We start from the raw sequence: 25,861 nt of genomic DNA, 5'->3' as shown, positions 1-25,861 counted from the left end.
ACAGGGCAGCCCGAGAGACATGGTGGATTTGGGGTCTGTCCTTGAAGTCCTGTGCATGTTCCTGCAAGGGACAGGGGCCTTCCCACTGATCTCATAGCCTTCAGAATCGTTTCCAAACCACTGCCACACACATTTGCAGGTTAGTCACATTTTGAAATCTGCAAGATCCGGCCTGCCCTCAGAATGCATTCAGGGGATCAGTTACGGAATCAAACCCCACTACCTTGTCCATCCGCAACACACAATAAAACATGAAAGCATCCACAAGTTGGTAAAATAGATTTTATTTTTTCATACAAAGAAATAGTATGAATTAACAGAATTTTTTCCCCCCTAGAAACATCTTTCTCTGTGTAAAATTACTTTGTGTTATACATAGGACAAAATACTTGTTTTAATTTTTTTTGTACATATTGGCTATTCTAACAACCCGGTTATAGAAGACATACGGCTAGAATCTGCACCGTATTTCAGATTACTGGGCTGAATGAACTCAGTCATAAATTAATGTTACAAAAGTGAAAAAAAAAAAAATCTAACCACACCTTTCAGTTTAATTGACCATCCTTCTTGAAAAACTGAAAAAGAAAAATGACACGGACATCCGTGTCAGCGTTTGAGATAACACGCTAAGTATTTCAAGTCTACTGGAAGCTTCCATTTTCCTTTCTTATGTAAATAGCCTGGCAGGATCTGAAACTGTTTCTCCAAAAGCTTAAAACTATCTGTCACTCAAAATGACTTCCAAAGAGAATCCCATGAAAAGACAATGTCTCTTTCTCCGTCATCCAAGTATTTATTATGTAGTCACTATACCTAAATACCTTTCCAGGTACCACCTCCCACATTAACCAGACTATAGCACAAACACCTCAAAGCAAGCATGGGGTAGACAGGGACCATAAAAACCTCCAATTTCTTTTTGCTGCTGTTAACCTTTTTGTTTTTAATGAGCAAATGAAACGGAGATGAATAAAGTACTGCCAATGAATTATCAGAGCTTTCCCTGTAAACTGGAAAAAATCCAAAGTATGCCCAGGGAAAAGGACTACAACAGGAACTGCTGTCTGTCTTCTAGCAGCTAAGAACTTGAGTGGGTGGTCTTGGAGATTGCTAGAACAGGAAGAAACTCAAGGCTAATTGTAGGAGGAAGACATGTGGGCCCAGGCTCTATGATAACTGTCACACAACAGGGTGTAACTGTGGGACAGATGCCGCGTCTGGTTGGGTTGGGAACTGTAAGCTATCAGACCCTTGTGAAGAGATGTGTGGAAGGGATCATTTATTTATCTTCTATAGGAAAACGTGCTCTAGTCCATCCTTGTTAATTATCAACATCTGTCTGGATTCGAGGATTTGACCCAGAATAGAATCCTGGCTCACTTAAATGTTCATGACTCAGTGACCCTCCTTGTATCTGGAGATTTCCTGTTTCAGTTGTAAGGCAGAGGATAAACAACTTAATCAAAACTGTCCAGCTTGGAAAGATGACAGGGACCCGAAGGGGAAGGAAAAATGCATGCATGTTTTCCTACTGCCTTGTCGCATATCCTTCCCTGCGCTTTTTCTGCAATGCTACATCATGAGCCGTTATCAGGGCATGAAAGTGGCCAGAAGATGGTCAGGGCAGAGGGTTCTGTGGAGGTCGTGGATCCTGGCTTTTACTTTAAGTGATGTTATGTTGTAAATGTAAAGAGGCATTCTCCACTTTATTACGAATAAGCAGGCTTTCTGACTGGAAAAACGCACAACCCATTAGCACCCTTATGCAGATGTCTCGACGCCCAAGCAGCAAGAAGGGAGAACCATGTGAGGATTATGGCATTCCCCTAAATGCAGCTTCTGTACTACTTGGTAGAGGCAGTCACTAAGCTCTGAAATGAACAGAGCGTCTGAGGAGTAACGTACTGGAGCCCCCGTGCCCATCCTCCTGGCCAGAACCAACAAGAGGACCTGACAGTTCTGCAGTTCAGTATAAGCTAACCTAGATCTGGGCTCAAACTTGTGGGTGAACACAAACCAATCACCAAACAAGACATCACCCAAGCACCAGTGACGCCATGATCAATCTCTAAAGAGGAGTTATTTCTCTTTTCTTACAAGTTCTCTTGCTCTACAGGGCGAGTTCTAGCCCATCCAACATACAAAAGGGTCTTTGTCAACATCATACCCCAACCATTCGGACACTCTGTGTCCCTTCCCACATAAGCCTTGGTGCAAATTTTCCAAACGAAAATTCTTCTATGGTAGAAGCATTCTGGTTTAGGAAACAGGGTAAAGCGAACGTGTTCATTCTGTGATATTGTTATATGGTGAACCTGATGGCCACAAATAATCTCCAACTGCTCTCTCAACAGAGAGGGATGGGGAGAGCCTTCTGCATCAGCAGCAGCAATGCCGCCTGGTGACCCTTCCTGCTGGGACCTAGCTCAATCATGGACATCTTTATAACTGTTAAGCTCGGCAGCTGCCAGGCAACAACATTCTTTCCTCAGCCTGTCTGTGCAAGAGCCACTCTTGGTGCTCGCCGTCTGGTTGTTGGCTACAGACTGTGTTGTCAATCTGTGATGAGCTAGGAATTCCAAGGAGGTGAGTTCCAGACACCAAGAAGGGGGCCAGGGATTCACTTCTGTCAGGCCACCTGTCCTTTTGGTGCTCTTTGTCTTTTCTCCCCACTGAGGTGGTCCGTCTACTGGGATGTGCCCCACATGGGCTGGCTCGGCACCCAGCAGCACCTTGGGGGTGGGGGTGGGGCTCTGAGGGCATAGGATGCACCTGATCCTCCCAGGGTCTTGACACCTGCCACCCGTGGGTTTGTGCTGATGGTTCTGCTAGCCTAGGGGATTCTTTGGTGTGTCAGAGCAGAACTGTCTGCCTGGAGAGCCGAGCATGGTGCACTCGTGCAAATGAGAGACCGTCTTTAGTTCTAAAGCAGCACACAAGCATCTCACACACGTGACCTGGGAAAAAGGAGCTATAACATCTGCATATGCTTCAAGCTGCTTCATGAACCAGGGACTGGGACAGAAGAGGATGCAGGGCCATATTTCAAAATCATAAGCTGAAGTGAAAGGACCCTGGGACGCAGACTCCAGAGAGGAGGCATGTGTCCCTGCAAAGGTAGTAACCTCCCCCCCCTTTCAAACTGAGCAGACTTGGGGGGAAAAGCCTAGTGCTGTGGTCTGGCCTCTACATCCTTGGAAATGTCAACACATGGGCAAGAGGCTGCTACGTGAGTCGTGACCTTGAGGGAGCCGTGCTGCTAGGGCAGCTGGGGGCTCCTGCGAGGTACGCACGGGCAGGGAGGGAGGAACAGAAGCCGGACCACAAGACCCAAGACACAAAGAGATGGCAAGTGAATTCAGACAGCGATCGAAGGCTGCATACCCGTAACAACAAAAATCTCAAGTTGTGCTTTTCTTCTTTTTTAAATAAAATGGGTGGGGAGAGGGGGAGGAAAAAAAAAAAAAAAAAAACTGGAAGCACCATCCATCGTGAGGAAAAGAAGAGATTCAATACTTTGGAATGTTAACAGATTATGCAGCTAACTCTCTAAAGAGTGTGGCTAGGCAGCTTAGTGAGTTAATTGCTTATGAATTAAAAATAAATTATTATAAAATAGATTTCTGTACATTTTACATACATATAATCTCTCTCGATACATAAACCACGTGGTTAAGTCACACAGCCCCAGGGTCTGCTCAATCCCAGCCGAAGTCCTGGCCGGTCATCTGGTAGAACTTCAGGTTGAACGGCCGGTAGAACTCACGCAGCCTGCGCACCACCTCGCGGTCGATCTCGGGGTGGGTCCTGCCCTTGGTCTTGCCCAGGCAGTGGGGCTTGCTGCTGCCCTCGGCCTTCTTGAGGCAGGGGAAGCCCTTGGTCTTGTTGAAGTAGAAGTGCTTGTCCGTGATGATCCTCTTGAGGCCCAGGAAGTCCTGCACGCGGCCCAGCTCGCCGGCCGGGTCGCTGATGAGCCGCTCGCCGCTCACGAAGAGCATCTGGCCGATGGGGAAGTGGCGCAGCCAGTGCTCCAGGTGCTTGGCGTAGATGCCGATCTGGATGGCGCTCCACGACGTGTCGATGAGGCCCGTCGTGCGGTTCTTGAACGTCAGGCTCTCGAAGGTGGGGATGTCGGGCCGCTTGGACAGCGTCTGCGTGTAGTCCGAGATGGCACGCGTCACCGGGTCCCGCACCACCACGATGAGCTTGGTGTCCTTGGACATGGCCGAGATGCGCGCGGGCGCTTCGTGGGTGACGAAGTAACTGGGGGTCTTCTCCATGGTGATCTGGCCCTCCAGGGTCCTCGGCATCAGGTCCCTGGGGAAAGCAAGCAGAGCAAAGTCAGCTCAGAAGCAGGCACCTCTTTGGCCACGTGTGTCCACGGCAACACTGTTCATCCTGGTTCCCTCTAGTTAGAGGAACAGTGCTAGGAAGGTGAAAATATGGAAAAGGAATTTCAGAACTGAAAGGCGTGTGAACATCCCATCCGAAGCTTGGAGGCCAGATACTATCTCTGTGAAGTTGGTAGGCACCTTCCTCCAGGGTAGAAAAGCAGGATAGAAATTGCTCTAAAACCTCCCGTGGGGGCCACCTCTCCCTTATTTTTCCTGGCTATCCAGTATTTACACTCCCCCAAACAGCCAGTGTCAGAACACAAGGTCCTTGGCCTCTGGCTACGTGCCCTTCCTCAACACAACACCTGGGACTTCCAGAGACTCTGCTGCCCATGGGTTCTCGCTAGCCTGAGCTCACCAAGCCTGAACCCACATGCACTGGGGACAGGAAGGAAGATGTCACCCCTCCCCCACCCAGCCATGCCAGACCCGCATCAACACACAGAGACCACTGACAAAATGCCTTTACCATAAAAAGCAGACCCGAAGGCCACCAAAACCAGGTGGAATCAGACAGAAGCTAAACCAATACAAACCTGCCAAGAAGAAATCCCCAAGACCCAACTCTAGAAGCTTCCAGGAATACTGTAGATTCCATTAGAAAAAAAAAAAAGGCTTGTATGATTTCTATGATCTCTATCACTGCATTCACTTAAGCCAAAGGATGTGGATAATACCGTTAGGACCGATGGAGATGAGGCCCATGAGCCCCACTCCAGGAAGCCGTTTTGTGGCATAAGTGAGCACGGACAGTAACACCAACAGCAGGTGGACGACTGTGCCTCCCTCGTCTGCTCTCTGAACTTGAGCCTTCTACCATGGGAAACGGGAAGAGCGTCCACCTACTTCATTCCATGGCTACGTGGTTCATAAAGCCAGAGCCGTTCAACCCTAAAAGCTAAGGGAAGCAGGCTCCGACATCGGACTGCCTGGATTCAAATCCCGGCGTTGCTGCAGCGAAGCTGTGTTACCTTGAACACCTTTCTTAACCTCTCTGTGCGTTTCTCTTCCTCCTTTGTAAAGATGAGTGGGATGGTACCTCCCTCGTGGAAGTTTAATGAGGAGGAGAACGATTAACAATCGTAGTACGCTCGGAACATGCCTGACACGCAGTCTGTAACTGACATTCACTGGCTACCCTATGACGACGATCGTTACCAGCATTACACTGTTCGAGCCCGTTTACAGCACCGGTAGGACAAAGTTGGGCACCCATGTGTACATGAAAAGGCAAGGGGATGTGTTAACTCACGGGAGGCAAAGTTTGGGTCACGGAGGCACCATCTTCCATTAGCTCTGGGATAGCAACTTCCGACTGCTTCCTATATGGGCCCGTGAATTTTTTTAAAAAGACCATTTCCACATTATGCCTGACCAAATATTTACCTCTCGGTAGGACATACGAAAACTTCCAGCTTCGGGCCACCCCTCATCTACGGAGAGCACGACTCCTCTCTTGAGCCCGTTTATGGAAATGATGATACAACGTTCTATCGCGGGAGCCAGACAGAACGGGGGGCCGCACGCTGGGTGAGCTCCCCCTTCACAGCAAGTTGGAGGAAGAGGTTTTTCCCTTAAGGAGGCCGGCCTGGCAGCAGCAGAGCCATCCCAGGCTTATGCTAAAGCTGGATTGACCTACTTTGCCCATTAACCACTTAGGTGAAGTCTCATCGGGCTAATGTGGGCGAGGATTAAACAGAGTTCCTGGCTCTCAACCGATTTCGCATTTTATCCAGGAGCTGGGCGAGTCTGATAAAATCCCAAGATCCCACCTCCCCGCCCCCACCCCCACCCCCGCCCACGTTACGCCATCTGCCACCACAGCCTACAGGAGCTGAACATTCAGAATCAGAAGGCTACCAGCACGACTAGAAGAAATCCAAACCCCAAGTTCTCTGCAGCCCCTGTATAGGCGGGGGTCTGTCCTCAAAGAGTCCGTCTGACCCAGCACTGGCTTTGAAGTCAGGCTGCTCGGTTCGACTCTCGGCGTCCCTGCTGTTTGTATGTGACCCTCGATAGGTCACCTTACCCGCCCATGCCTCAGTTGGTGCCTCTGAACCATGGGGAAAATGATGATGTCCACCCCCTCTAAGGTTCTGAGAGGACTACCCAGCCAGCAATGGTGCGGATCCTGTAGCTAGCTGGAGTCAAGAAACTGTTATCAGTTTCTGTTCACTGCATCTGGGAAAGGACATGAGGGAGCGAGATCCACTAGGAGTAGAAAGCACGCAAAGAAGGGGCGCCTGGGTGGCTCAGTGGGTTAAAGCCTCTGCCTTCGGCTCAGGTGTGGTCCCAGGGTCCTGGGATCAAGCCCTGCATCGGGCTCCCTGCTTGATGAGCCTACTTGTGATCTCTGTCTGGAAAATGAAAAAATAAAATCTTAAAAAAAAAATAATAATAATAAAAAAACTAGTAAAGAAGGAAATGGAAGAGCCTCACTGTTCTCTAGTCCTGTTCCCTGAACTCTGGGCAGATTTCCTGAGCTCCATGGCCTGTGGGGCACCCAAGCCATTCTGGGTACCAGCTCCAAGGGAGCCCTCTGCCCAGAACGGTCTGGAATTTGCACACCTGTGCGTCAGAAAGACTCAAGTTCTCGTCCTATGACAGAGACTGCCCACAGAAGGCTCCGGGCTGCTCTCCCCTAGGCGTGCTTTGCTTGCTTACAATGAGTGGCTGACAGGTGAGATGCACACTGGGTTTCTCCCTCATTTCCCGCAATGCCCCCAAGCCCCTTCTGCTCATGGAAACTGGCTCAGAGACAGCAGCTTCCCAGCACACACCTGTGGGTCCACTTGGTGGGGAACACGGCTTGGGAACTGTGTCAAGAGGGAGTCCCCAGCACCGAACCTTCTGGCAACGTACAGGCCAAGCCCTCTTTTTCCCCCTTCGGCCACTCTGCTCCCCTGACCCCCAGGTCCTGGACCAAAGCCTTCCCCATTCTCTTCCCGGGTCCCTTCACCAGTGGCGCGTCCTGCCCGAACACTCAAAACCTCCTGGGCACAAGTGCTTCCGAGAAGAAAAAATCAGGACATTGCCAAGGGCAAGACCCCTCGTGCGTGGGCCCTGCGTGCATCTCCCAGCAGCCCCAGGCTGGACTCCCCAGCCAGCAGGGAGGTTGCAGCTTAATTGAGCGGCTCGTTATGAAAGCCAGTTTCTCAAACTGATCGTCACAGCTAATAATTATACAGCATTTGGGAGCTGGCGAGAAACGTTCACGTGCATTATGATTTAATCCTCACAACGAGCCTCTGAGGTAGGTCTTGCAATCTCCCATTGACTAATGACGAAACAAGCCGAAGGGGACAGGGTGGCTCATGCAGAAGCAGGTCGCAGGCCTGCAGATGGGACAGTTGGGACCGAAAGTCAACGCCCCCTACCCCCGCCAGGCCTTCCCTTTCTCTCATCCACGCTGCCTCCCCTCAATCTCCTGTTTCTGCTTAATAGGACTTAGAACCACACCCCTGCCCTCTCTTTAAACATACAAAAATAGACACCTGTATTTTTTCCTCTCTTTCGTAGATTAGGATCTTAATAATAGGTAGTTCAGTGCTAGAATCAGAGGACTACGATCGTAATTGTTTAAATAGGAGTCGGATTTCAAAACAATAGACCTCTTAGGTTCACACTCTCCAGCAGTTAACTGCATGAAATGGGCCCTGGAGTAGGAGCAACGGTGGGAACAGCTCTTCCCCTCCAGCGGCCCTGGACCTGGGTCCCCTCCTTCCCTCTTCACCAGGTGGGCAGGAAGGGGCACCTCTTCAAGCACAAGTCACTGTCGGGTGCTTGTGATACCCATGGGGCTGGAGAGGCAAGTCTGAGGAAGACACAGGCTTACACCGTGAGAACTGCCCTAGCACAAGCCTCCAAGAACCTGACCAGACAGGCTCACCCACGACAGAAAGCAGAAAGGACCCCTCTTTACCGAAACCAAAGTGGGTAAGGCTGGCATGTCAAAACCCGAGACCCGGGTGGGTCTAGAAGGGTCGCAGAGACTTTCATCTTGTTGGTGGCTATTCACAAGAGAGCTGTGTGCCCCATTCTGGGGCGCTGGTTTCCTCCTGGAGGCATAGCAGACTCATCTAGAATGCTCTCAACTCTAAGCCTGGGTTCCATCGCAGACCCCCAGAATCAGGCCCCAACGCAGCCATCACTTAGACACACCTGCCACTTACTCTGCTGATAACAGCAGAAGTTTTCCAGCAAACCCAAGGCTTCCCACTTGTGTCAGAGGCTCAGAGTGAAGTCTTGAGGTCCCACTCTGTCTGCTGCAGACCAGGTGCCAGGGCAAGGAGGGCTGCAGGGAACACAGCCATTGCAACACATAAAATACAGTCTGGTTTAATGCAGAGAGAAGGAAAGAATGTTTGCTGTCCCGAAACATGTTGTGCCACTGAAACACACATGCACACATGCACATAGTCAGTTATCAAACCCAAGTCAGGCTGCCAGGGGAACAAAAGGAGGCAAACTGAAGGAACCAGAAGAAAGACAAGTCCAGATCATCATCAGCAGAAGTTAGACAGCATCGACGTAAGTAAACAGGAGACAGGAAGGCGAACAGGTCAAGAACAGCGCAGGTATTCCAGGGTCCTGGGATGGAGCCCCGCATCTGGCTCTCTGCTCAGGGGGGAGTCTGCTTCCATTCTCTCTCTGCCTGCTTCTCTGCCTAGTTGTGATCCCTGTCTGTCAAATAAATAAATAAAATCTTTAAAAACAAAAACAAACAAACAAAAAAACAGCGCAAGTGACTGGATGGTCTGAGGACGCTTTTGCAGAAGTACGTAGCTCCAAATGAACCAAAATTCTCTGCTCAAAACACAAACAAACAAAAAACACAACAACAACAACAAAATCTAAACAACAACAACAACAACAACAAAACGTAAAACCGAAGATGAGTTCATGATCAGAAATGACCCCTGGGCCCTTTCCAGCTTGTCTCACCAGGAAGCGGGGCGGATCAGGAGGGCGATTGCCAGAATGAGATTCGAGGATTTAGAATCTCCAGCTCCCGGAGGATGCAGCACTGTCTCTGCCTGTGCCTTCCCCAGACAGTGGAGGAGGCGAGCCCGCCACCGGCAGTGTCCCCTTCCCCCTGGGCGCTGGTGGTCACGGTCACAGGGCTTCCGAGAAGCACAGAGTTCATAAACCGATGAACATCCCCAGGTCCCGGCCTGGCTGTTCTGTGTCCCTGCTAAACGCCAACAGTTAACAACAAACCTCCAGGCCTCAATGAGCAGGAAATTCGCCTGAGCCACACAAGTCCTAAAAAGCCCTAGATTTCTGATGTTCTCCAGCAGCCAATGTGGCCCTCATTTGCCTGCCCGGTTTCTTTCTCTCCTCAGCTGACACCCCCTGCTCCCGTGGTCCCGCCACTAAACCCCTGTTTGAACTGGCAAATGACACAACAATAAAAAGGCAGATTATTGAAATGGGTGTAACCTCAGTACAGCCCAGCAGATGCCGGAGACATTTATGCACAGCAGATGCGAGTGAATGCATTTGAGACAGCAGACAAAGCTGCAGGCCAGCCACAGTGCGCTGGGGCGGGTCCTGCTCCAGCTCAGATCCAAGAAAACCAGGAACCGGAGCCGAGAACATTCGGCCTGCCCCTTTCTCCTCCCCCACCAGGAAGCAGGTCCTTGCTTGGTTGCAGAAATACCCCCACGTTTTCTGAACTCCCACAAAGATTTCTTCTTCTTTTTAAACATTTCTTTTTAACTTGCATATAATAAAGAATTACCCTCAGGGTCCAGCTCCGTCCTGCGCTGGGAAATGCCACCACTCCCAAATCTGTCCTTGAGCAGCCCCTTGCCAGCAATGACCTTGGGGCGAGGAAAATCCACAGGACAGGCTCTCTTACAAAAGGCCACAGGATGCCCAAATCCTTGTTCAGATACTGGTTGGAGGAAAATATGGATTGAAATCAGAAAATGGTCAATAGGGATTCAGTTATTTGGACATTACAGATATACGGCAGTTAAAAAAAAGAAAAAAAAAAGTTTCCATAAAGGTCTCAGTCCTGGTTCTGGTTCCGCTCCTAACTGGCATGGCCCCCCCTAGCCATACCCCTGACTTTCTGGGCTGGAAACTTAGCACAGGGACCCCTGGGTGGCTCAGTCGTTAAGCATCTGCCTTCAGCTCAGGTCATGATCCCAGAGTCCTGGGCCTGAGCCCCCCATTGCGGGAAGCCTGCTTCTCCCTCTCCCACTCCCCCTGCTTGTATTTCCTCTCACTGTGCCTCCGTATGTCAAATAAATAAATAAAATCTTAGTAAAAAGAAAAAAAAACCCAAACCAAAGTTAGCAAAGCCAAGGAGGCATACGTGCTCTGCTCATTCTGAGAAACTTTTCCAACAACCGACCGTCCTGGGGACACACAGGCCAGGAATCTGACTTTAGCTTCCCTGCAAAGAAACCCAAGGCCAGTCTCTGAGAATTCAACACCCAAACTTGAAACAAACAGAACCATCATTCCAAAAGAAGAATCAAGATTTCTAGAAAAGCATTATGACCCCAATGCCAAAATAAATATAATATAGTGAAATAAAAATAAGCTACCTCATTCGTAGTACGGGCAGTCCTACATGTGTCTAGGAAACAAAAGACATCGCCTTCCAATGGCAAAAAGCAGGAAGAGTGCCACCCAACAAGGCCACAAGCATCCGCAGCTGAATGCAGAGACACTGGGATCTGCAGAGATCAGGGAAGAGGAGAGAGGAGAGACGGACAGTTGGGGAGCAAGGAGGGTTTTCAGGGCAGGAAAAACTGTCTACATGATACCATAATGATGGCTATGTGGTATCCTCTGTTTGTCCAAGCCCATGGGATACACACACGGGGAGGCAACCAGGAGACAATGACCTGTCCAGGCGGGTTCATCAGTTGTAACAAATGTCCCTCTTTGGTGGGCAATGAGGATGGTGGGGTACACCTGCACCTGGGAAGGGGGCGGGGCCCATGGGCAGTCTCTGGCACCTTCCCCTCAATTTCGCCATGAAATCTAACACTGGGTCAGAGGGAGGGAGCCAGACCAGAGAGAGGGAAGCTGGAGGCTCAGTGCGAGTTGAGTGCCTTAGTCTCCCCATCACAGGGAGGCCAACTTGAAGGTTCAGGAAGGGCAGCACGGAGTGGGGGCAGGCGACAGGAGGCACTCAGTACCCCAGGCCAAAGTGTTAAAGCATTTTCAAGAGAAAATCCAGAGGCAAGACAAAAGCGGGCAGCAGGTTATCAGGGCCCTAAGCACAGGCGTCTTATCCAGCACCCCCCAAAACCTCCCTGGTGTCTGGTGACCCTATAAATCACAGGGGGCCTCCAGGGTCAGACACACAAGACCCGCAGCCTATCCCTCCTCTTTCCTCTCCTACAGACAGACTAGGTACCGGGGGACCAGGAAGGAGCTTCTGGAAACCCTAACCGTGGACAATGCTGGAGAAACGGGAACTCAAACCGTGGGCTGTCACTCTGGGAAGTTTCTTCTTTAAAGCCGCTGGCTTCCCCGGGAGGGGAGGCAGGAGGAGGGGTGGGAGCAAGATGTGTATCAGCTCGGGGCCCCTCCTTATCTGGAACCTTCTTCCTTTCCTAGGGAGGCTCAAAGCCCACCCGTTCTGGGAGCTCCCCTTCAAAGAGCGGCATCTCCATAAATAATTATCTCCATTTGGGGGAGATGTTTGCATATCAAAGAACCCCTTGGGGAGGGTTTAAAAATAATTTAAAATGAAATTGTAAATAGTCTGTTGTTCTCAGTGTCTCTCCGGGGCTGGACCGGTGGGGGCTGCCGGAAGTGATGTCATTATTCATTATAAAGTTTACTGGGCCTTCTCCCCTTCCTCTTATTATTATTATTTTTTTTAAAGGTAAGGGGTAGAAAAGAAAAAACCAACAAAGGCTGGACTCCCCCAGACCCCCTCCTCTTCCAACCCTCCCCCCCTCTCCTTTCTCCACCCCCAGCCCCAACCCCCACTGCAAGGATTTGGCCTCCATTGTCCTAGAATTTCAATACTGCTCAGAAAATGAAAAGGCCCTGAATGCCATAAGGGGGCAGGGCGAAAAAGAGCATCTCGCTCCTCTGGGTCAACTCAAGATGCCTTTTATTTTGGCAGAATCCTCTGTTATAGACCCTGTTTCACAAAAGGCCGGAGTTCCTGTTCCTGGAAGGGGCTGGGGGTGGGGAGAGGTGGGGTGGGGAGGGAGGGTTTCAATTAAAAGCTAATAGCCTTTTGTGATGAGCTCTCTGGGGCATTGCTCCAGTTTACTGGACCTCACTGTGTGCTGGGACCGATCCTGTGAAATGAGAGTAATCTGGGTCCTATTTCCCAGAAAAAACAAACAAACAAAAAAATTTTCTGACCATTGGAAAGAGAGAATATTCTGGGAAGCAGACTTTTTAGAAAGTAAATTCAGCCCCTTGGTGGGGCGGAGCAGAGGACCCAGACAGGAGGACAGTGGGACACCAGAATCCAAACCCAAGAACCCTGGGGTTTGGTCTCTGATCAGCACCAGCTTCCGGGGCTGGAACAGGCTGCTTTTCCCTGGGGCAGGAACACAGGAACCCAGCAACCCAGAGCCAGCCCAGGGCAGAGGCGCTCACTTGTTGCTGTAAATCCTCTTCTAGCTCTCTGCCTCACACGAGAAAAGCCGCCTTCCCAGTGCCCTTGGTAACTGGCAGCAAAAGTCTGTAAACAGGACTCCACCCAAAAGCCTTTGAAGCCCCCGGCACTGCCAGTCAAGTGATTTTCCTCTGATCTTCAGTGACTGGCAGTGCCAGTCAATCAAGATGGGAGGAAAATCACTACCTTCGGCCAGAGAGCTGGGAGATAACCCACAGGACAAGGGGAGGGGGCTTTCTGGCAATCCATGAAAGCCCAAAGGACTCTGGCACCTGAAGCTCTGGGGTCTGCTCCCCGCCCTGCCCCTGACAAGCGCCTAAGGCCTTGGACGACAGGCAGGGGCTCAAAGTTTTGGGGTTGGTTTCCCTGTATATGCAAATGAATGCGCTGGTTTAACAGGATGTTCTTCGGCTCTGAAATTCTAAAAGATGACCCTTAAGCTCTCCACCTCTCCCTCGCCTTCAGCCAAAACTAGCTATGGCACCACACCAGTCAGCAGGGGTGAAGTAGACCGTCTATGCTAGCTTGATGAGTCATGATACGCATACACTGCACCTCAGGGGTGCCAGTATAGACCAAACCTTAGGGTGTAATTCACAGGCCAGTCACACATGCCCTAAATCTATGCACCCTGTGTTAAGTAGCCTGGCACCTGGCAGAGTAGAACGAAAAGCAGGATTCAAGGTCAGGCTGTGTGGCCTCCCGCAAGTTGCCCAACGTCTCTGAGCTGCCTTTCCTCAACTGCAAAATGGAAATATTTGTCCTGCCTAGTTTATGAAAATCTTTTCAAAACATTTCAAATGTAGTTTGCAGGTGAGTAACCCCTTAAAAGCACCAAAACCCTACCCAAGAGTAAGGTGAAATGAACCCCACGCTTATCTCCTCTGTATTATCTCCTCTGGCGTACAGCCCTGGATATTTCTAAGGAAATATTGCCAAACAAAAAGAAACGCCAAACTGGTTCTTAAACTCAAATGGTTATGTAAAAAACAAGTATGTGAGGGGCGCCTGGCTGGCTCAGTTGTCAGAGCATGTGTCTGTTGATCTCAGAGTTGTAAGCTCAAGTCCACGTTGGGTGTAGAGATTACTTAAAAATAGAATCTTAAAAAAAAAAATAGAATCTGTAAGACAAACAAACACGTATCTGAAGGAGTCTTTAATCCTCACTTGTGCTATGAAGGATCTCATATTCGGACCTTCCTTCCTAGTCCCTGGCAGGACGCTGGAGAGAAAGGAAAACAGAGTGCCCCTTCTTGGGTTGATTTAACTGAATGAATGTGATGATGATCCAAGCCAAAGAATAATGGAAAACGAGGCAGTGTTTAGTAGGAACACAACCTATGTGGGAGGATTATTTCTTTTTCTTAACATGAGATGGAATGATGTTTACAAGCAGCACCAAACAGCCAGTTTAGGGGCAGGGGTGCCCCTCTGAGGCCGATGGAAAGAAACAACCCAACTGGCTGATCTGGAAATGGGATCCACGTGGCCAAGACTTGATGTCATCAGTTCCCTTCCTGCCTCCTGGCAAGCAAGCCAGTAAGGTTTGGGGACCAGAGTAGTCCCAGTCAACTCTTGACTTAAGTCAACGGGATGGACAAGGGCTCCATCCCGTTCTCCATTTCCCTTCTGCTCAACAGACAGAACCCGGCTTTATGGTGAGCAACTGAAAACGGTATAAAGTAAATGAGGTCCATAAAAATCCTGAGACCTAAGTTTAAGTGAAGTTAAACTAGGGAAAGGAGTACAAATAAACTTCCCTTATCACTGGCTTTAAATAACTCAAGCCCGTTTTAGAGAAGGAGTATTTTCCACCCAGAGAGAACATCCTAGGCAGTCTATGCACTTAAAGAAATTGCTGACAAAGGAAAAAAGTGATGATTCTTATCTTGGACTTCTTAGGTCATCAGCACTTAACGTCTTCCTGGTTGGTTTGGCCGAGAGCTTGAGGCTGATGAAAAGGTGTCTCAAGGACATGGGTGGCACAGCACAGCCAAGGCAAACTCCAAGGACGCCCCCGCCCCCTGAAGCCCCCCAAGCCCCACACTTTCGGGGCATCTCAGCTCGGGAAGCAATGGAAGGTCACCAGAGTCCATTTTCGGCAGGAGAAAAAAGTCCAACCCCTGCCCCCCCAAATTCTCAGCCATTCACTGTCATGGTCAACCATCTTTTTTTTTTTTTTTTTTAAATAAAAACTCAATAAATCTGGAAGAGATGAGTCTGCCTTGTTTGTGCATTTCACGTCCAAAGACAGGAGAGCCGATGAAGCTACGTTCCCCTGAGTGTGTCCCGTTGTGACTTTCTACCTTCCATGAGAACATTTTGGCAGAGGACCCTGCCTGACTGTTGAGTCTTAAAATTTCCCCCAACTCTGTGCTTTAGACAGTGTTCTCTCCCCTGACCCCGCCAGGCCCACAAGGGAACCAAACCATAAGCACCAAGCAGATCAAATAACAGAATGGCTAGTGACAGAGCTGCTAGGAATTACCAGGGAGATTAGCCTTTTAGCCTGCATCAGCCTGAGCAAAAAACTAACCCCGTAACTATTTTTAAGCCTAATGACGATTTCTAAGAACAAGACGTTTGGTGGGATCTTACTACCCTCCATGTTTTGTTTGTATCTGTTTGGGCTGTGGATGTTCCAGATTTTTATCTTCAAAAGAAAACACAAGACCAACAGCAAAACTCGGGCATAGGAAGCACTTGAGAGTAATGGGCTCCGTGAACACCTATGTGAATGAATGGAAGGAAATGAGCCAGCAAGCCTTGATGCTTGATGACCCTGAGGACTACAGTACAAAAATGTCAAGACAACTGGGAGTCTCCTGGAATAATAAATTAGCATCGTCCGGGTCAGGCTCGAAGATGGTGAGGCTCTCAGCATCCCAACGCCCCAAAGTTAATTCTAGAGACACATTTATGGGTCATCTCACCCATGACATTAAGTGACACAATTATACTAGGAGGCTACAGACACAAGGAAGGTCTTGAACTAAAATGCCCAGAGATAGGTGAGATACTTATCATGCATGAGTGATTAAGGAATCAGTGATATGGAGAGAGTGTATCATTTGTGGGGAGGATTCTTGCCCTCCGGGGGCATACTGTACATTTGGAGAGAAACTGACTAATGCATGGCAAGTTTACCGACACATACTATATGCTTGGCTCCAAGTGAGAAATGCAGAAAAGAAGCATCCAGAAGGTGTGTCCTTTGGGACAACTGAAGCTTCCTTGAGCTACTTCCAAAGGTCGGTGGAAGTGAAGAAGACAAGACGAAAAGATATCTAAGTTTAGGAACCTAAGACAGTGGCTGGGTCATTTAGCCTGGGCTGAAGATCTTTTTTGGAGGAAAAGCGAAAAATTAGGTTAGAAAGATCGGAAAATAGGCTGGCTGCCCTTCTCCAGGCTTCCGTCCAGTACCTCCCCAGACAGCTTCCCAAACCTTAATGCCAGCAACCTTCACAGTCCCTCAGCATGTGGAACATCATGTCCCAAATCCCTGGCAGGCCATGGTTCTGAGGGTACCCCATGTTCCCCACCTCCCCTTCTCACCCCTCCCCCAACTCTCCAGCACCCCAGCTGTGGGCAGGCACCTGCATTTCCTCAAATGGGTCATGAGGTCTCTTGCCACTCCCCAACACCCCTCCCCCAGGGACTTCCTTCCTTCTAGAATATTCTTCCCAGTCTTCCTCCTTCTAAAAAAAGTTTCTATGACAGTCATCCCTTCCCCATTCTGAGTTAGCAATCCCTGCTCCCTTCTCATAACCACCACCCTCCCAACACGCTCCTTCAAATACACACACGCTCCTTCAAATACACACACGTACACACACACAGTCAGCATGACTTTTGTCCATCTGCCGTTTCACTTCTCAAGGGGGTTGCAAACTGGGCTGCACCTTATTTTCACGGTGGCAAAACTAAGTGGCTGTTAGATGAATGAAGGGTAAGTGGGTGAATGAATAAATGTCAGGCAGATGTTGGATTTGATCTGAAGCGAAGAAAATCCACATCAAGGGTAGGATACGAGTGGCCTTTAGGCACTCAGAGTGGCATTAGGAACGTGGCACACCGTGCTTCCCAGCAGTGCTGATTAAACAGATCTGGGCTCTCTGAGCCTCCTGAAGACTGAGAAGAAAATGTCAAAAAAATCTAGAATGAGCAAAAAAAAAGACTACCAGTGCCTCCAGGGGAAAACCATGTTGTGCAAAGAGCGTCCTTCCGGTTAGCTGACTCCAGCCTTTGAAATATTTTGCAGATCTGTGAATCATGAACAACAATACAGAGTTCTTGACCCTACATATGCAGAGGAATGCTTGCTGAAGGTTCTGTGGGTTTCCCTCTCCACTTCCCACCACCTGGAGAAAAGTCCGTTTCCCGCCCTCTTTGAAGATTTGTATTAACATTTCCTTATTCCAAGTGAACTTAACACCTGCCTGGTTTTCTCATTAAAGAGGAATAAAACAGGGGCGCCCGGGTGGCTCAGCCGGTTAAGAGTTCGACTCTTGGTTCCAGCTCAGGTCATGATCTCATGGCTGTGAGACTGAGCCCCACACCCGGCTCCTCGCCCAGCTCCACGCTCAGCATGGAATCAGCTCAAGATTCTCTCTTCCTCTCCCTCTGTCCCTCCCTACCCACCCCCACCTTGGCAAGCTCACTCTCCCTCTCTCAAATAAATTAAGTATTAAAAAGAAATAATAAGTGAGGGGCGCCTGGGTGGCTCAATTGGTTAAGCATCTGCCTTCAGCTCAGCTCATGATCCTGGGGTTCTGGGATGGAGCTCTGTATATCAGACTCCCGGCTCAGCAGCCTCCTCTCTGCTGCTCCCCCTGCTTGTGCTTGCTTTCTCTGTCAAATATATAAATAAAAAAGGAAGGAAGGAAGGAAGGAAGGAGGGAGGGAGAAGGAAGGAAAGAGGGAGGGAGAAGGAAGAAAGGAGGGAGGGAGGAGAGAAAGAAGAAATACAAAAGAGAGAAAAAAAAGGGAAGAAAAAGAAAAAAAGGAAAGAAAAGGAAAAGAAAATAAAGAAAATCTTTAATGTCTTTATTAAGGAACTATAAAACTTCGTATTTTATCTAGGGAGGAGTCACGCTTTACCTTTTGTTTTCAGAGAATGATTCTTCATCAAGAAGGCTGGATTAACCGTATGTTTGGAAAAGTGTTCTTCCTGCCAATGGTGTCCTCTTCATGTCAAGCCCCCTCCCCCAACTCAGTATCAAAGAACAGTCCCGCCTTCTTTTAACCGACAGCCTGTTTTCAATGACACGTGTCATGGAAGTCTGTCTGTCTGTCCATGAAGACAACCGAGGGGGGGGTGCTGCAGACCCACAGTCCCGCAGGAGACGTTTCTTGGGCCCAGTCGTGGCTCCCTTTTTGCTGCTTTTCTTGTCTCCTGTCACAACATATGTGCCTGCGACCCTTTGGGGTATCATTAAAAACCACTGCTAAGTAGGTTCCCAAAAAGGAAGATACAGAATAAGGGAGATTCTGTGCATCTGAATGGGAAAGGGGAGAGCGGGAAAGATGAACACAAAGGCAGATAATGCAAGGCCATTTGGAAGGAAGAAAAAACGAAAGGCTGGGAACAGGACAGAGACCAGGGGAGAGGTGGCAGCAAGGGTCACCTCCCCTTTATAGGCGTGGCACGCATGTGTTGTGAATTCACCCAGGTAAGCTGTAGCTTCCCACAGTGTATATAAGTGCGAGGGAGCAGCAAAACGCAGGTGCTCCTCCAAGAACATAAACAAATGAGGAGTTCGGTTTTCGGGTCTGTAGGTAAAAAATTAAAACATTTTTTTTTAAAAATTGGGGAGAAGGCAATTATCAACCCAGATTCTGGCTAGAACGCTGTTCCAGAAAGGCCAGTTGTGGGCAGATGGGGCGGCCTGGAGCGGGTGGCCAGCCTTCCTCTGAAATGCTCAGTGGCCTCTCCATTTGGGGACAAAACCAAATAAAGGCCTTTAAGCTGCTACTTTTCCAAATGAATCCACTTCCCACTCCCGGGGGCTGGGAACACACAGCACTAAGCCCATGAGCAAACACCACCTAAAGGAGAGAACAAGAGAGATGCTCTCCGCTGCCCCATTAGCCCGGCTGGGAAATTAATGGAGTTCAAACCCCTCTAAAGACGGTCTTTCTGCACTGGCCAAATGCACGCTGATTAACTCGTCACTTGGAGGCAGGCTCCTCCACCACGTACCACACTGAGAAATGCAGTCATTTGACTGTAGGAAGATCTGCTAACGATGGTACCCCACCCGTCTTCCAGAAAGTTCTCCAAGGGCTCGGAATTCCAAGAGAGGACTTTTTTTTTTTTTTTTAAGATTTTATTTATTTGAAAGACACTGAGAGAGGGAAACAAGCAGGCGGAGTGGGAGAGGGAGAAGCAGACGCCCCGCTGAGCAAGGAGCCCGATGCGGGGCTTGATCCCAGCACCCTGCAGTCATGAGCTGAGCTGAAGACAGATGCTTAACTGACTGAGCGACTTCTTTTAGCAACAAACAGGGTATCTGATGAAGGAAGGACTCCCTTTCCTGGGACCCTCTTCCTCTGAAGGGAGACCATGCACCTCTTATTTCGAACAGAACAGAAATGGTGAGGACCTTTGCTCACTGCCAAACGTGGCTCCACAGAGAACCCGAGAAACGGGATGGGCCCTCTGGGGCAGCATTATCCACGAAGGGGACATGGACTTTGGGATACAGCTCCAGGGCTTCACAGACCCCAGGGGCCCATGGAAGAGCCTGACACAGCCCAACAGCCACGTGTCAGGCATTAGCCAGACTTCACCACCAATCAGACTGGGATGGTGCGTTAGGAGGTCAGTGCCCAGAGCCCAGGGGACACGCATTCTCCATCCACGTAATGCGCCAGCATCACACTTAACCCCCGTGAGCTTCCCTCGCCCCCCTCAGGTTTTGCCTACAAATAGGACACCGCACCGTTACCTTAGTAAGCATCGACGTGACATAGTGGGTCTACGCGTGGCCTTGGAAAGCCACAAAGACCCTGATCGCTAGAAGACCCCGAGTTCATGGCACAGAAAAAGAATTCTGCCCCTGGTAAAGAAGAAATGGGCTTCCTTTGATCAGATGACGGTTCGTTCTTGTCGTTGCCCGTGAGGAGGTCGATTCTGGGACCCGCCCAGCACTTTATTCAGGAGAAGGCACAACATCCACGATCTTGGTGGTGCTCCCCACCATCCTTCTCAGGGGACGTGGGCTCCATTTTTGAAATGGGCAAGGCGAGGGCTGGGGACGGCGAAACAGGGCTGCCCCCAATCAAACACCAGACAATGGCAAACCAAGGACTTCGGCTTCAGGATGTTCGGCTCTGAATCTCCCATCCATCCCAGCTCTCGACATTTCTAAGAACCTCCAAGATCAACAGGCTCAAATGACCCCGTCCAGCACCGGAGCCCTTGACGCACCTCATACCACCACCCCCTTCCTAAAGAGGTTCCCAACTTCCCTTCCGTCCCTTTCTGATGGTAAGAAATGAAAGCCAAGCAGATCCCCCGCTGAGTGCAGAGCCCAACTCGGGGCTCCATCTCACCACCCTGAGATCACGACTTCAGCTAAAGCCAAGAGTCGGACACTTAACCAACTAGATCACCCAGGAGTCCCGGAATGGCTGGTTTCAAATTAATTTCTGGAATGGTAAGGGCTATAAATTATAATGAAATAAACCTACGCTAAACAAATGTGTGTGGGCGCGCGTGCGCACCTGTATGCGTGCGTGTGTGCGTGTGTGTGTGTAGACAGATTAATTTAAAAACTGGGAGCTAAACCTCTCGCTGGTTCCCTGCACTCCTGCCTTATGCTTTTCTTTGAGTTCACCTCTCACTCACTCTTCTGAAACAAATGATCACACACAGAAAAATAATCAGATTAGCCTCCCACCAAGCATGGCCCTAATTCCTCTGTCACCATTCCCACCGCACCCTTGAGCCCTTTGTTTTCCAGCGGGGTCCGTGTTCTGCAGGAGGAAAGCACTCGCACCGAATGCTAGGACCAATACTCCACAACACCACTGCTCCAGGCTTTGTGCCCACAAGGCTGGACACCCCGGGCTGGAGGGAAGGAAGAATGAGAATTTTTCTCGGCGGGCTTTACAGGTGTCCTAGACAGAGGGGCTGACCTGAGGTTCTCCTCCCTAATCGCCTTCTCCCCTTTCAATAAAGCAGGTGTGAAAAGGAAAAAACAAGCTGGCCCTAAATGTCCAGAAAGCCAGAAGTCATAGCCGAAGCCATCCTTCAGAAGTGAGGATACCTGAAACTATGCCAAGGTGAATGAGCCTCTCCAGTCCAGAAACAAACAGGCTGATGAATTAGTACCACAAAGCCACTGAGCTGAGCCCCCAAGAAATCAATTCCATAGGCTGCCTCTTCTTCTAGCTCATTAACTATCTGAGATTACCATCATATGGGGAGTAGCCTCTCAGCTGGAAATTAAATTACCCTGGCTACCCACCAGGAATGCAGATTGCAAAGTATCTGCTGAACGATCCTGGGTTGAAAAACCCCACCACCAAAGGCTCTCCCCACCAAGCACCATCCTCCTCTTACCCGGGCCTCCGAGCTCATCCCCTTCTTCTTCGCCATTTCCTTCCTGAACCCTAGGAAAAACCACCAACACCAAAAGCCGCAAGACTTTCTTACTTTGGTTTGCAGATAAAGGCGCAGTAAACCCAGGTGGCTCTGGGTAAAATTACAGAAGAGGCGGCTTGGGAGGAAATGAGCAGAAATCTGGCATCCAGGAAAAACAAAAAAACAAACAAACAAAAAACCAGAAAAGAGAGTACAGGATGAGAAAGGAAGAAAGGAAAGGTGGCTGTGGGTATGGAGAGAGTTAGGGGGCACAGGAGACATAAACCCATACAGACACCCCCGCAGCCCCTGCGAGTGGTTGGTGCAGAGGTAGGTACAAGCTCTAGTAGGAAGGGCGACAGGCCCTAATTGCACATTCAGAACAGGTGTGTGCCTGCAAAGCCACCTCTTAATTACGGGGTTTGGCATCTTGGCAACTCGAGCAGCCTGGCCCTGCTCAGCTTCTAAGAAAGCTGGGGCTGAGCGTCCATGGAGCCGTTCTGTTGTAGGTCCTAAGAGCTGAGCAGTGGAATTTCTAATTACATGGCTTTAGGCTTTACCCTAATGAAAGGCTCCATCCAGACAAGCGAAAAGCAAGCAGCTCAGAGGACACGGGTCTCGAACACATCCTGAGAGGATCTCCCGTACTTGCTTCCCTTCCCCCCACCCCCGTGGCATCTTTCCTGATCACTAGCAAAAGCAATTCCCGTTAAGGACACTCAGGGGCATTTTGTAAATCCCCCCCTCCTAGCTGAAATACTTGAGAGAGACACAGACAGCCGGAAAACATAGGTGTAATAGATACACTGTGCTAATTTCACTTTAAAGTCAAGAGCTGAAGAAGGCTCACTTACCAAAGACCTTGACCTCCCCCTGCTGCTGTCCTACCTTGTTTACATTTCTCCTCTGCTCCTCCTTCCCAGCATCAACCATACCTTTTCAGGTAGACCTCCTTGCCTTTTCCTTTATTCCTCTTGCCAAGAAGTCCCCTGTCCCCACAGGGTCTGCACACGAACTCCTACTCATCCATCAAAACCTTATTAGGGTGTCCCCTCCTTTTGGAAGCCTACCTTCCCAGGGGAGACCCTCCCACAACCCAGAACAGGTCTTCCCTTGCAATATTTTTCGGCCTTAACCATCCCTCTCTTTTTGCATATTTCAAGGCCTACTGGGCCATCTCCACCCCTGCCTTCCCCCCGTCAACGCTCTATGGCCAGTCTCCACTAAGTGGTCAGGGTTTTTCTAAAAAAGTAGGTCAGATCCCTCCGTTCACAGAGCCCCCACTGGCATCCTTTCACGCTAAGAATACATTAAGAACATAAAGAGCTTCTCCTCTGTCCTCCCCTCCCACTTCCTTTGATCTCCTCACTGTGGTCACAATGCCTTCTCTGGGGGCACGCTCCCATCCCCTGGGCCCTCGGATATCCCTTCTCTTCATTCAGGCCTCTACTCCACGTCACCTCTCAAAAAAGGCCTCCTGCCTAACGTAGTTCTTTCCTCCCCACTAGCCGTCCGATGATGCTCTGTTCTGCTCTGATTTTTCTTCACGGCTCTTATCAGTGGCTGTGAAGTTTCCTTGTTCTTCATTTACTGCGCCATCTCCCTAGTAGAATATAAACCACACGAGGACAGGATTGGGGAGTGTGGACACGATACACAGGCAAAACGTATCTGTGAAATGAATGGATCTTGGCAGCCCCGGAGTCTGGCGCGAAAAAGATGGTCCAGACATTAATAAACCCGATGCAGCCATAAGGCACCAAAGCAACACCAGCAGGGCCTTCCCATTACCCGGAAACCCAGAACTAAGTGAAATCCTCCCCAATTCCCCGTCTGTTGCTGGTATCCAGTGGACACGATCCTTTGTGATACGCGAACATGGGCTCCCCTGGATACACTCCACTGAGCACAGAGAAGCCACAGGATTTGAGGATCGATGTGAACCAGCACTGAATCCCCATCAGGATGTAACTGACAAGCGCCCAGAGGCAGGGCACTTCTTTATGGCGCTCACATGTGGATCGTGAGGGGGGCCCCGTTCAGGACCTACACCCACCACTGACCCACTGTGCAATAGCTGGGGGAACACCTTTCCCCGCAGCCGGGCCTCTGCTGTTGGCTGCTGCTGGGGGCACACCCCGCGCTCCCGTGCCAGGTCTGGAGACTGAGCAAGCACAGATGACAGACACCTGTAGGGGATGTGGCGGCCCCTCCCCGCCCCCGCAACTGACATCCCCGAAAGACACCATCTGGGGAAGATGAGGTGGCTCTTTTGATCAAAGACCTCAAAATGAACAAAAGCCCGAGTCCCTGGGAAGCTGGCACGCGTGCTCCCCAGCGCGAATGCCCTTCTTACCGAGCACATAAAAGCCGCGGTTCCTTCTGTCCTGGTTGTTTCCAGCTGGGCCGGGAGGCAAACACAACGCCAAGAATAACCGCACATGAGGGAAACGGGGAGGAAGGGGAGGAGCGGAAAGGCCTGGGGTCCAGGGCCCCCTCGCCCTCACACGGGCAGCCCCCTAACCAGGAGCACTCCCCGCCCCTGCCCCCGCCCCCGCCCCACTTGGGCTCTCCTGAGCCTCCTCTTCTGCCCTCCAAGGGAAATGCAATCCTTAAGCCACTCCTGATGGATAACTACAGTCACCTTTTTTTTTTTTTTTTAAAGATTTTATTGATCTATTTGAGACAAGAGTGCAAGAAAGCAAAAGTACGGGGAGGTGCAGAGAAGCAGACTCCCGGCTGAGCAGGGAGCCCAATGTAGGGCAGGACCCTGAGATCATGACCTGAGCTGAATTCAGGCAGACACTTAACTAAGCCCCCCAGGTACTACTGATGGCTCCCAAACCTCCCCAGTGGGTGATGGGAGGGGACTCCCATCACTTTGGGAAAGCCTGCAGCCAGGAACCAGACACGGTTCTCTCTCCACCTGCTAGAGGACAATGAACATTCAACTTCCGAGCCAGCCTCCTCTCCCAGGCCCCAATACATTTGCTCCACCAATGCTTTACCACTCCTCTCTCGGCCTTTCCCACAGTGCTATTCTGCTCTGAACGCTTTTAATTTTAATTGCTTTCTGAGACAATGGGTCAGAAAACTCCTATTCATGCTTCAAAGCCCAGCTCAGTGGTGGCCTCTCTTCGGGTCCCCTTCTCTCAACTCACCAAGATTTTAAGAATCCTAACAACAGCTTAACACCTTCTTTTCCCCAAATGCTTTTAGACTGCTCAACCCATTTCCCGTGATCAAAATCTGTCTGGTGCATAAAATCAAATCACGAACGAAGGAGTGGCAGACACGACATCCCAGAAGCCATGCCAGGCACGTCGAGATACCCTGGCCGTGACTTAGCAGTAAGTCTGCTCTGCCTTTACTGCCTGATTTTCAGAAGGCCCCACTGAACGAGAATAAGATGGGTATTAAATATCTCGTTAAAAGATACGTAACTTTATAGGAAGGGAAGTGAGATAAGCGTGAAAAGCTGATCAGGTACATGCAACAGGGGACCCCACTCTGGTGTGAAACCGTCTGCTTCCAGACCATGTGAAAAGCTCCTTGCCAAGCATCTCCCCTGTAAGCAAGAGCTCAGGGCAGAGGTGAGGGAGCCATTCAAACAGGTGTTAGAATTTCACCCAACACGAGGAGTCGATGCTAAGTGTATCTGAAGATAATAAGATCATTCTGGCAAGTTTAGAGTGCTTGGAGGGGAAATCCAGATACCCTTGTAACTTAAGTTTTGTACAAACAGGTAAATTAATCCCCCCCGTCTCGCTGTAAAAAGGTTCCACTTGCCTCCTTTCCCAGAGACACCTAATCTGAAAGTTTCCTTCGTTTCCGGCGCTGTGTGTCTAAAGAACACTTCTAAGTGTTCCCCCTTGGCCCCAGACAACAAAAGGGAAAATGCACGTTTAAGAAAAGAAAAAAGGGGGGGGGTAGATTTTTAAAAAGGGGAAAACCGATTGGTTTCCTTTTGCAGCTCAAGGCTGCCAATGTTGATCTGAAGCAATGAACGTTGTATCCGCTGGAGACCTATGTGGGGGCAGTGATCCTTTCAGTGGGATGATAAACCTAGAACAGGACTGCACAGAGCCAGGCAGGTTGGAGGAAGGCTTCACCCTTTCTCCAGCACCATCAAGTGCCACAGAGACAGAGAGCTTACCTTTGAAAGCAGACAGGAGCTTCTTGGAAGAACTCTGAACCAGCAATTAGGCTGCTCGGGGAACACCAGCCAGGGGAAGCCTTCTAAGGAAGCCAGGAACAAGACCCGAC

General features: G+C 49.9%; 1 protein-coding gene across 1 annotated transcript in view; it reads right to left on the bottom strand.

Annotated features, from left to right (window-relative positions):
• Positions 1-264: 264 nt before the first annotated feature.
• The window catches only part of LOC122906778 (heparan sulfate glucosamine 3-O-sulfotransferase 3B1), a 38,831-nt gene continuing 13,234 nt past the window's right edge, over positions 265-25,861 (bottom strand). Inside the window, exon 2 of the mRNA XM_044249139.1 lies at positions 265-4,320. Coding sequence (XP_044105074.1) covers positions 3,702-4,320 — 619 coding nt within the window. The 3' untranslated portion in view covers positions 265-3,701. The remainder of the gene's footprint in view (positions 4,321-25,861) is intronic.

This window comes from Neovison vison, chromosome 5 (genome assembly GCF_020171115.1).
Source record: "Neovison vison isolate M4711 chromosome 5, ASM_NN_V1, whole genome shotgun sequence".
Lineage (NCBI taxonomy): Eukaryota > Metazoa > Chordata > Mammalia > Carnivora > Mustelidae > Neogale > Neogale vison.
The sequence above is the reverse complement of the archived record's forward strand: the minus strand, read 5'-3'. Positions and strand labels throughout refer to the sequence as shown.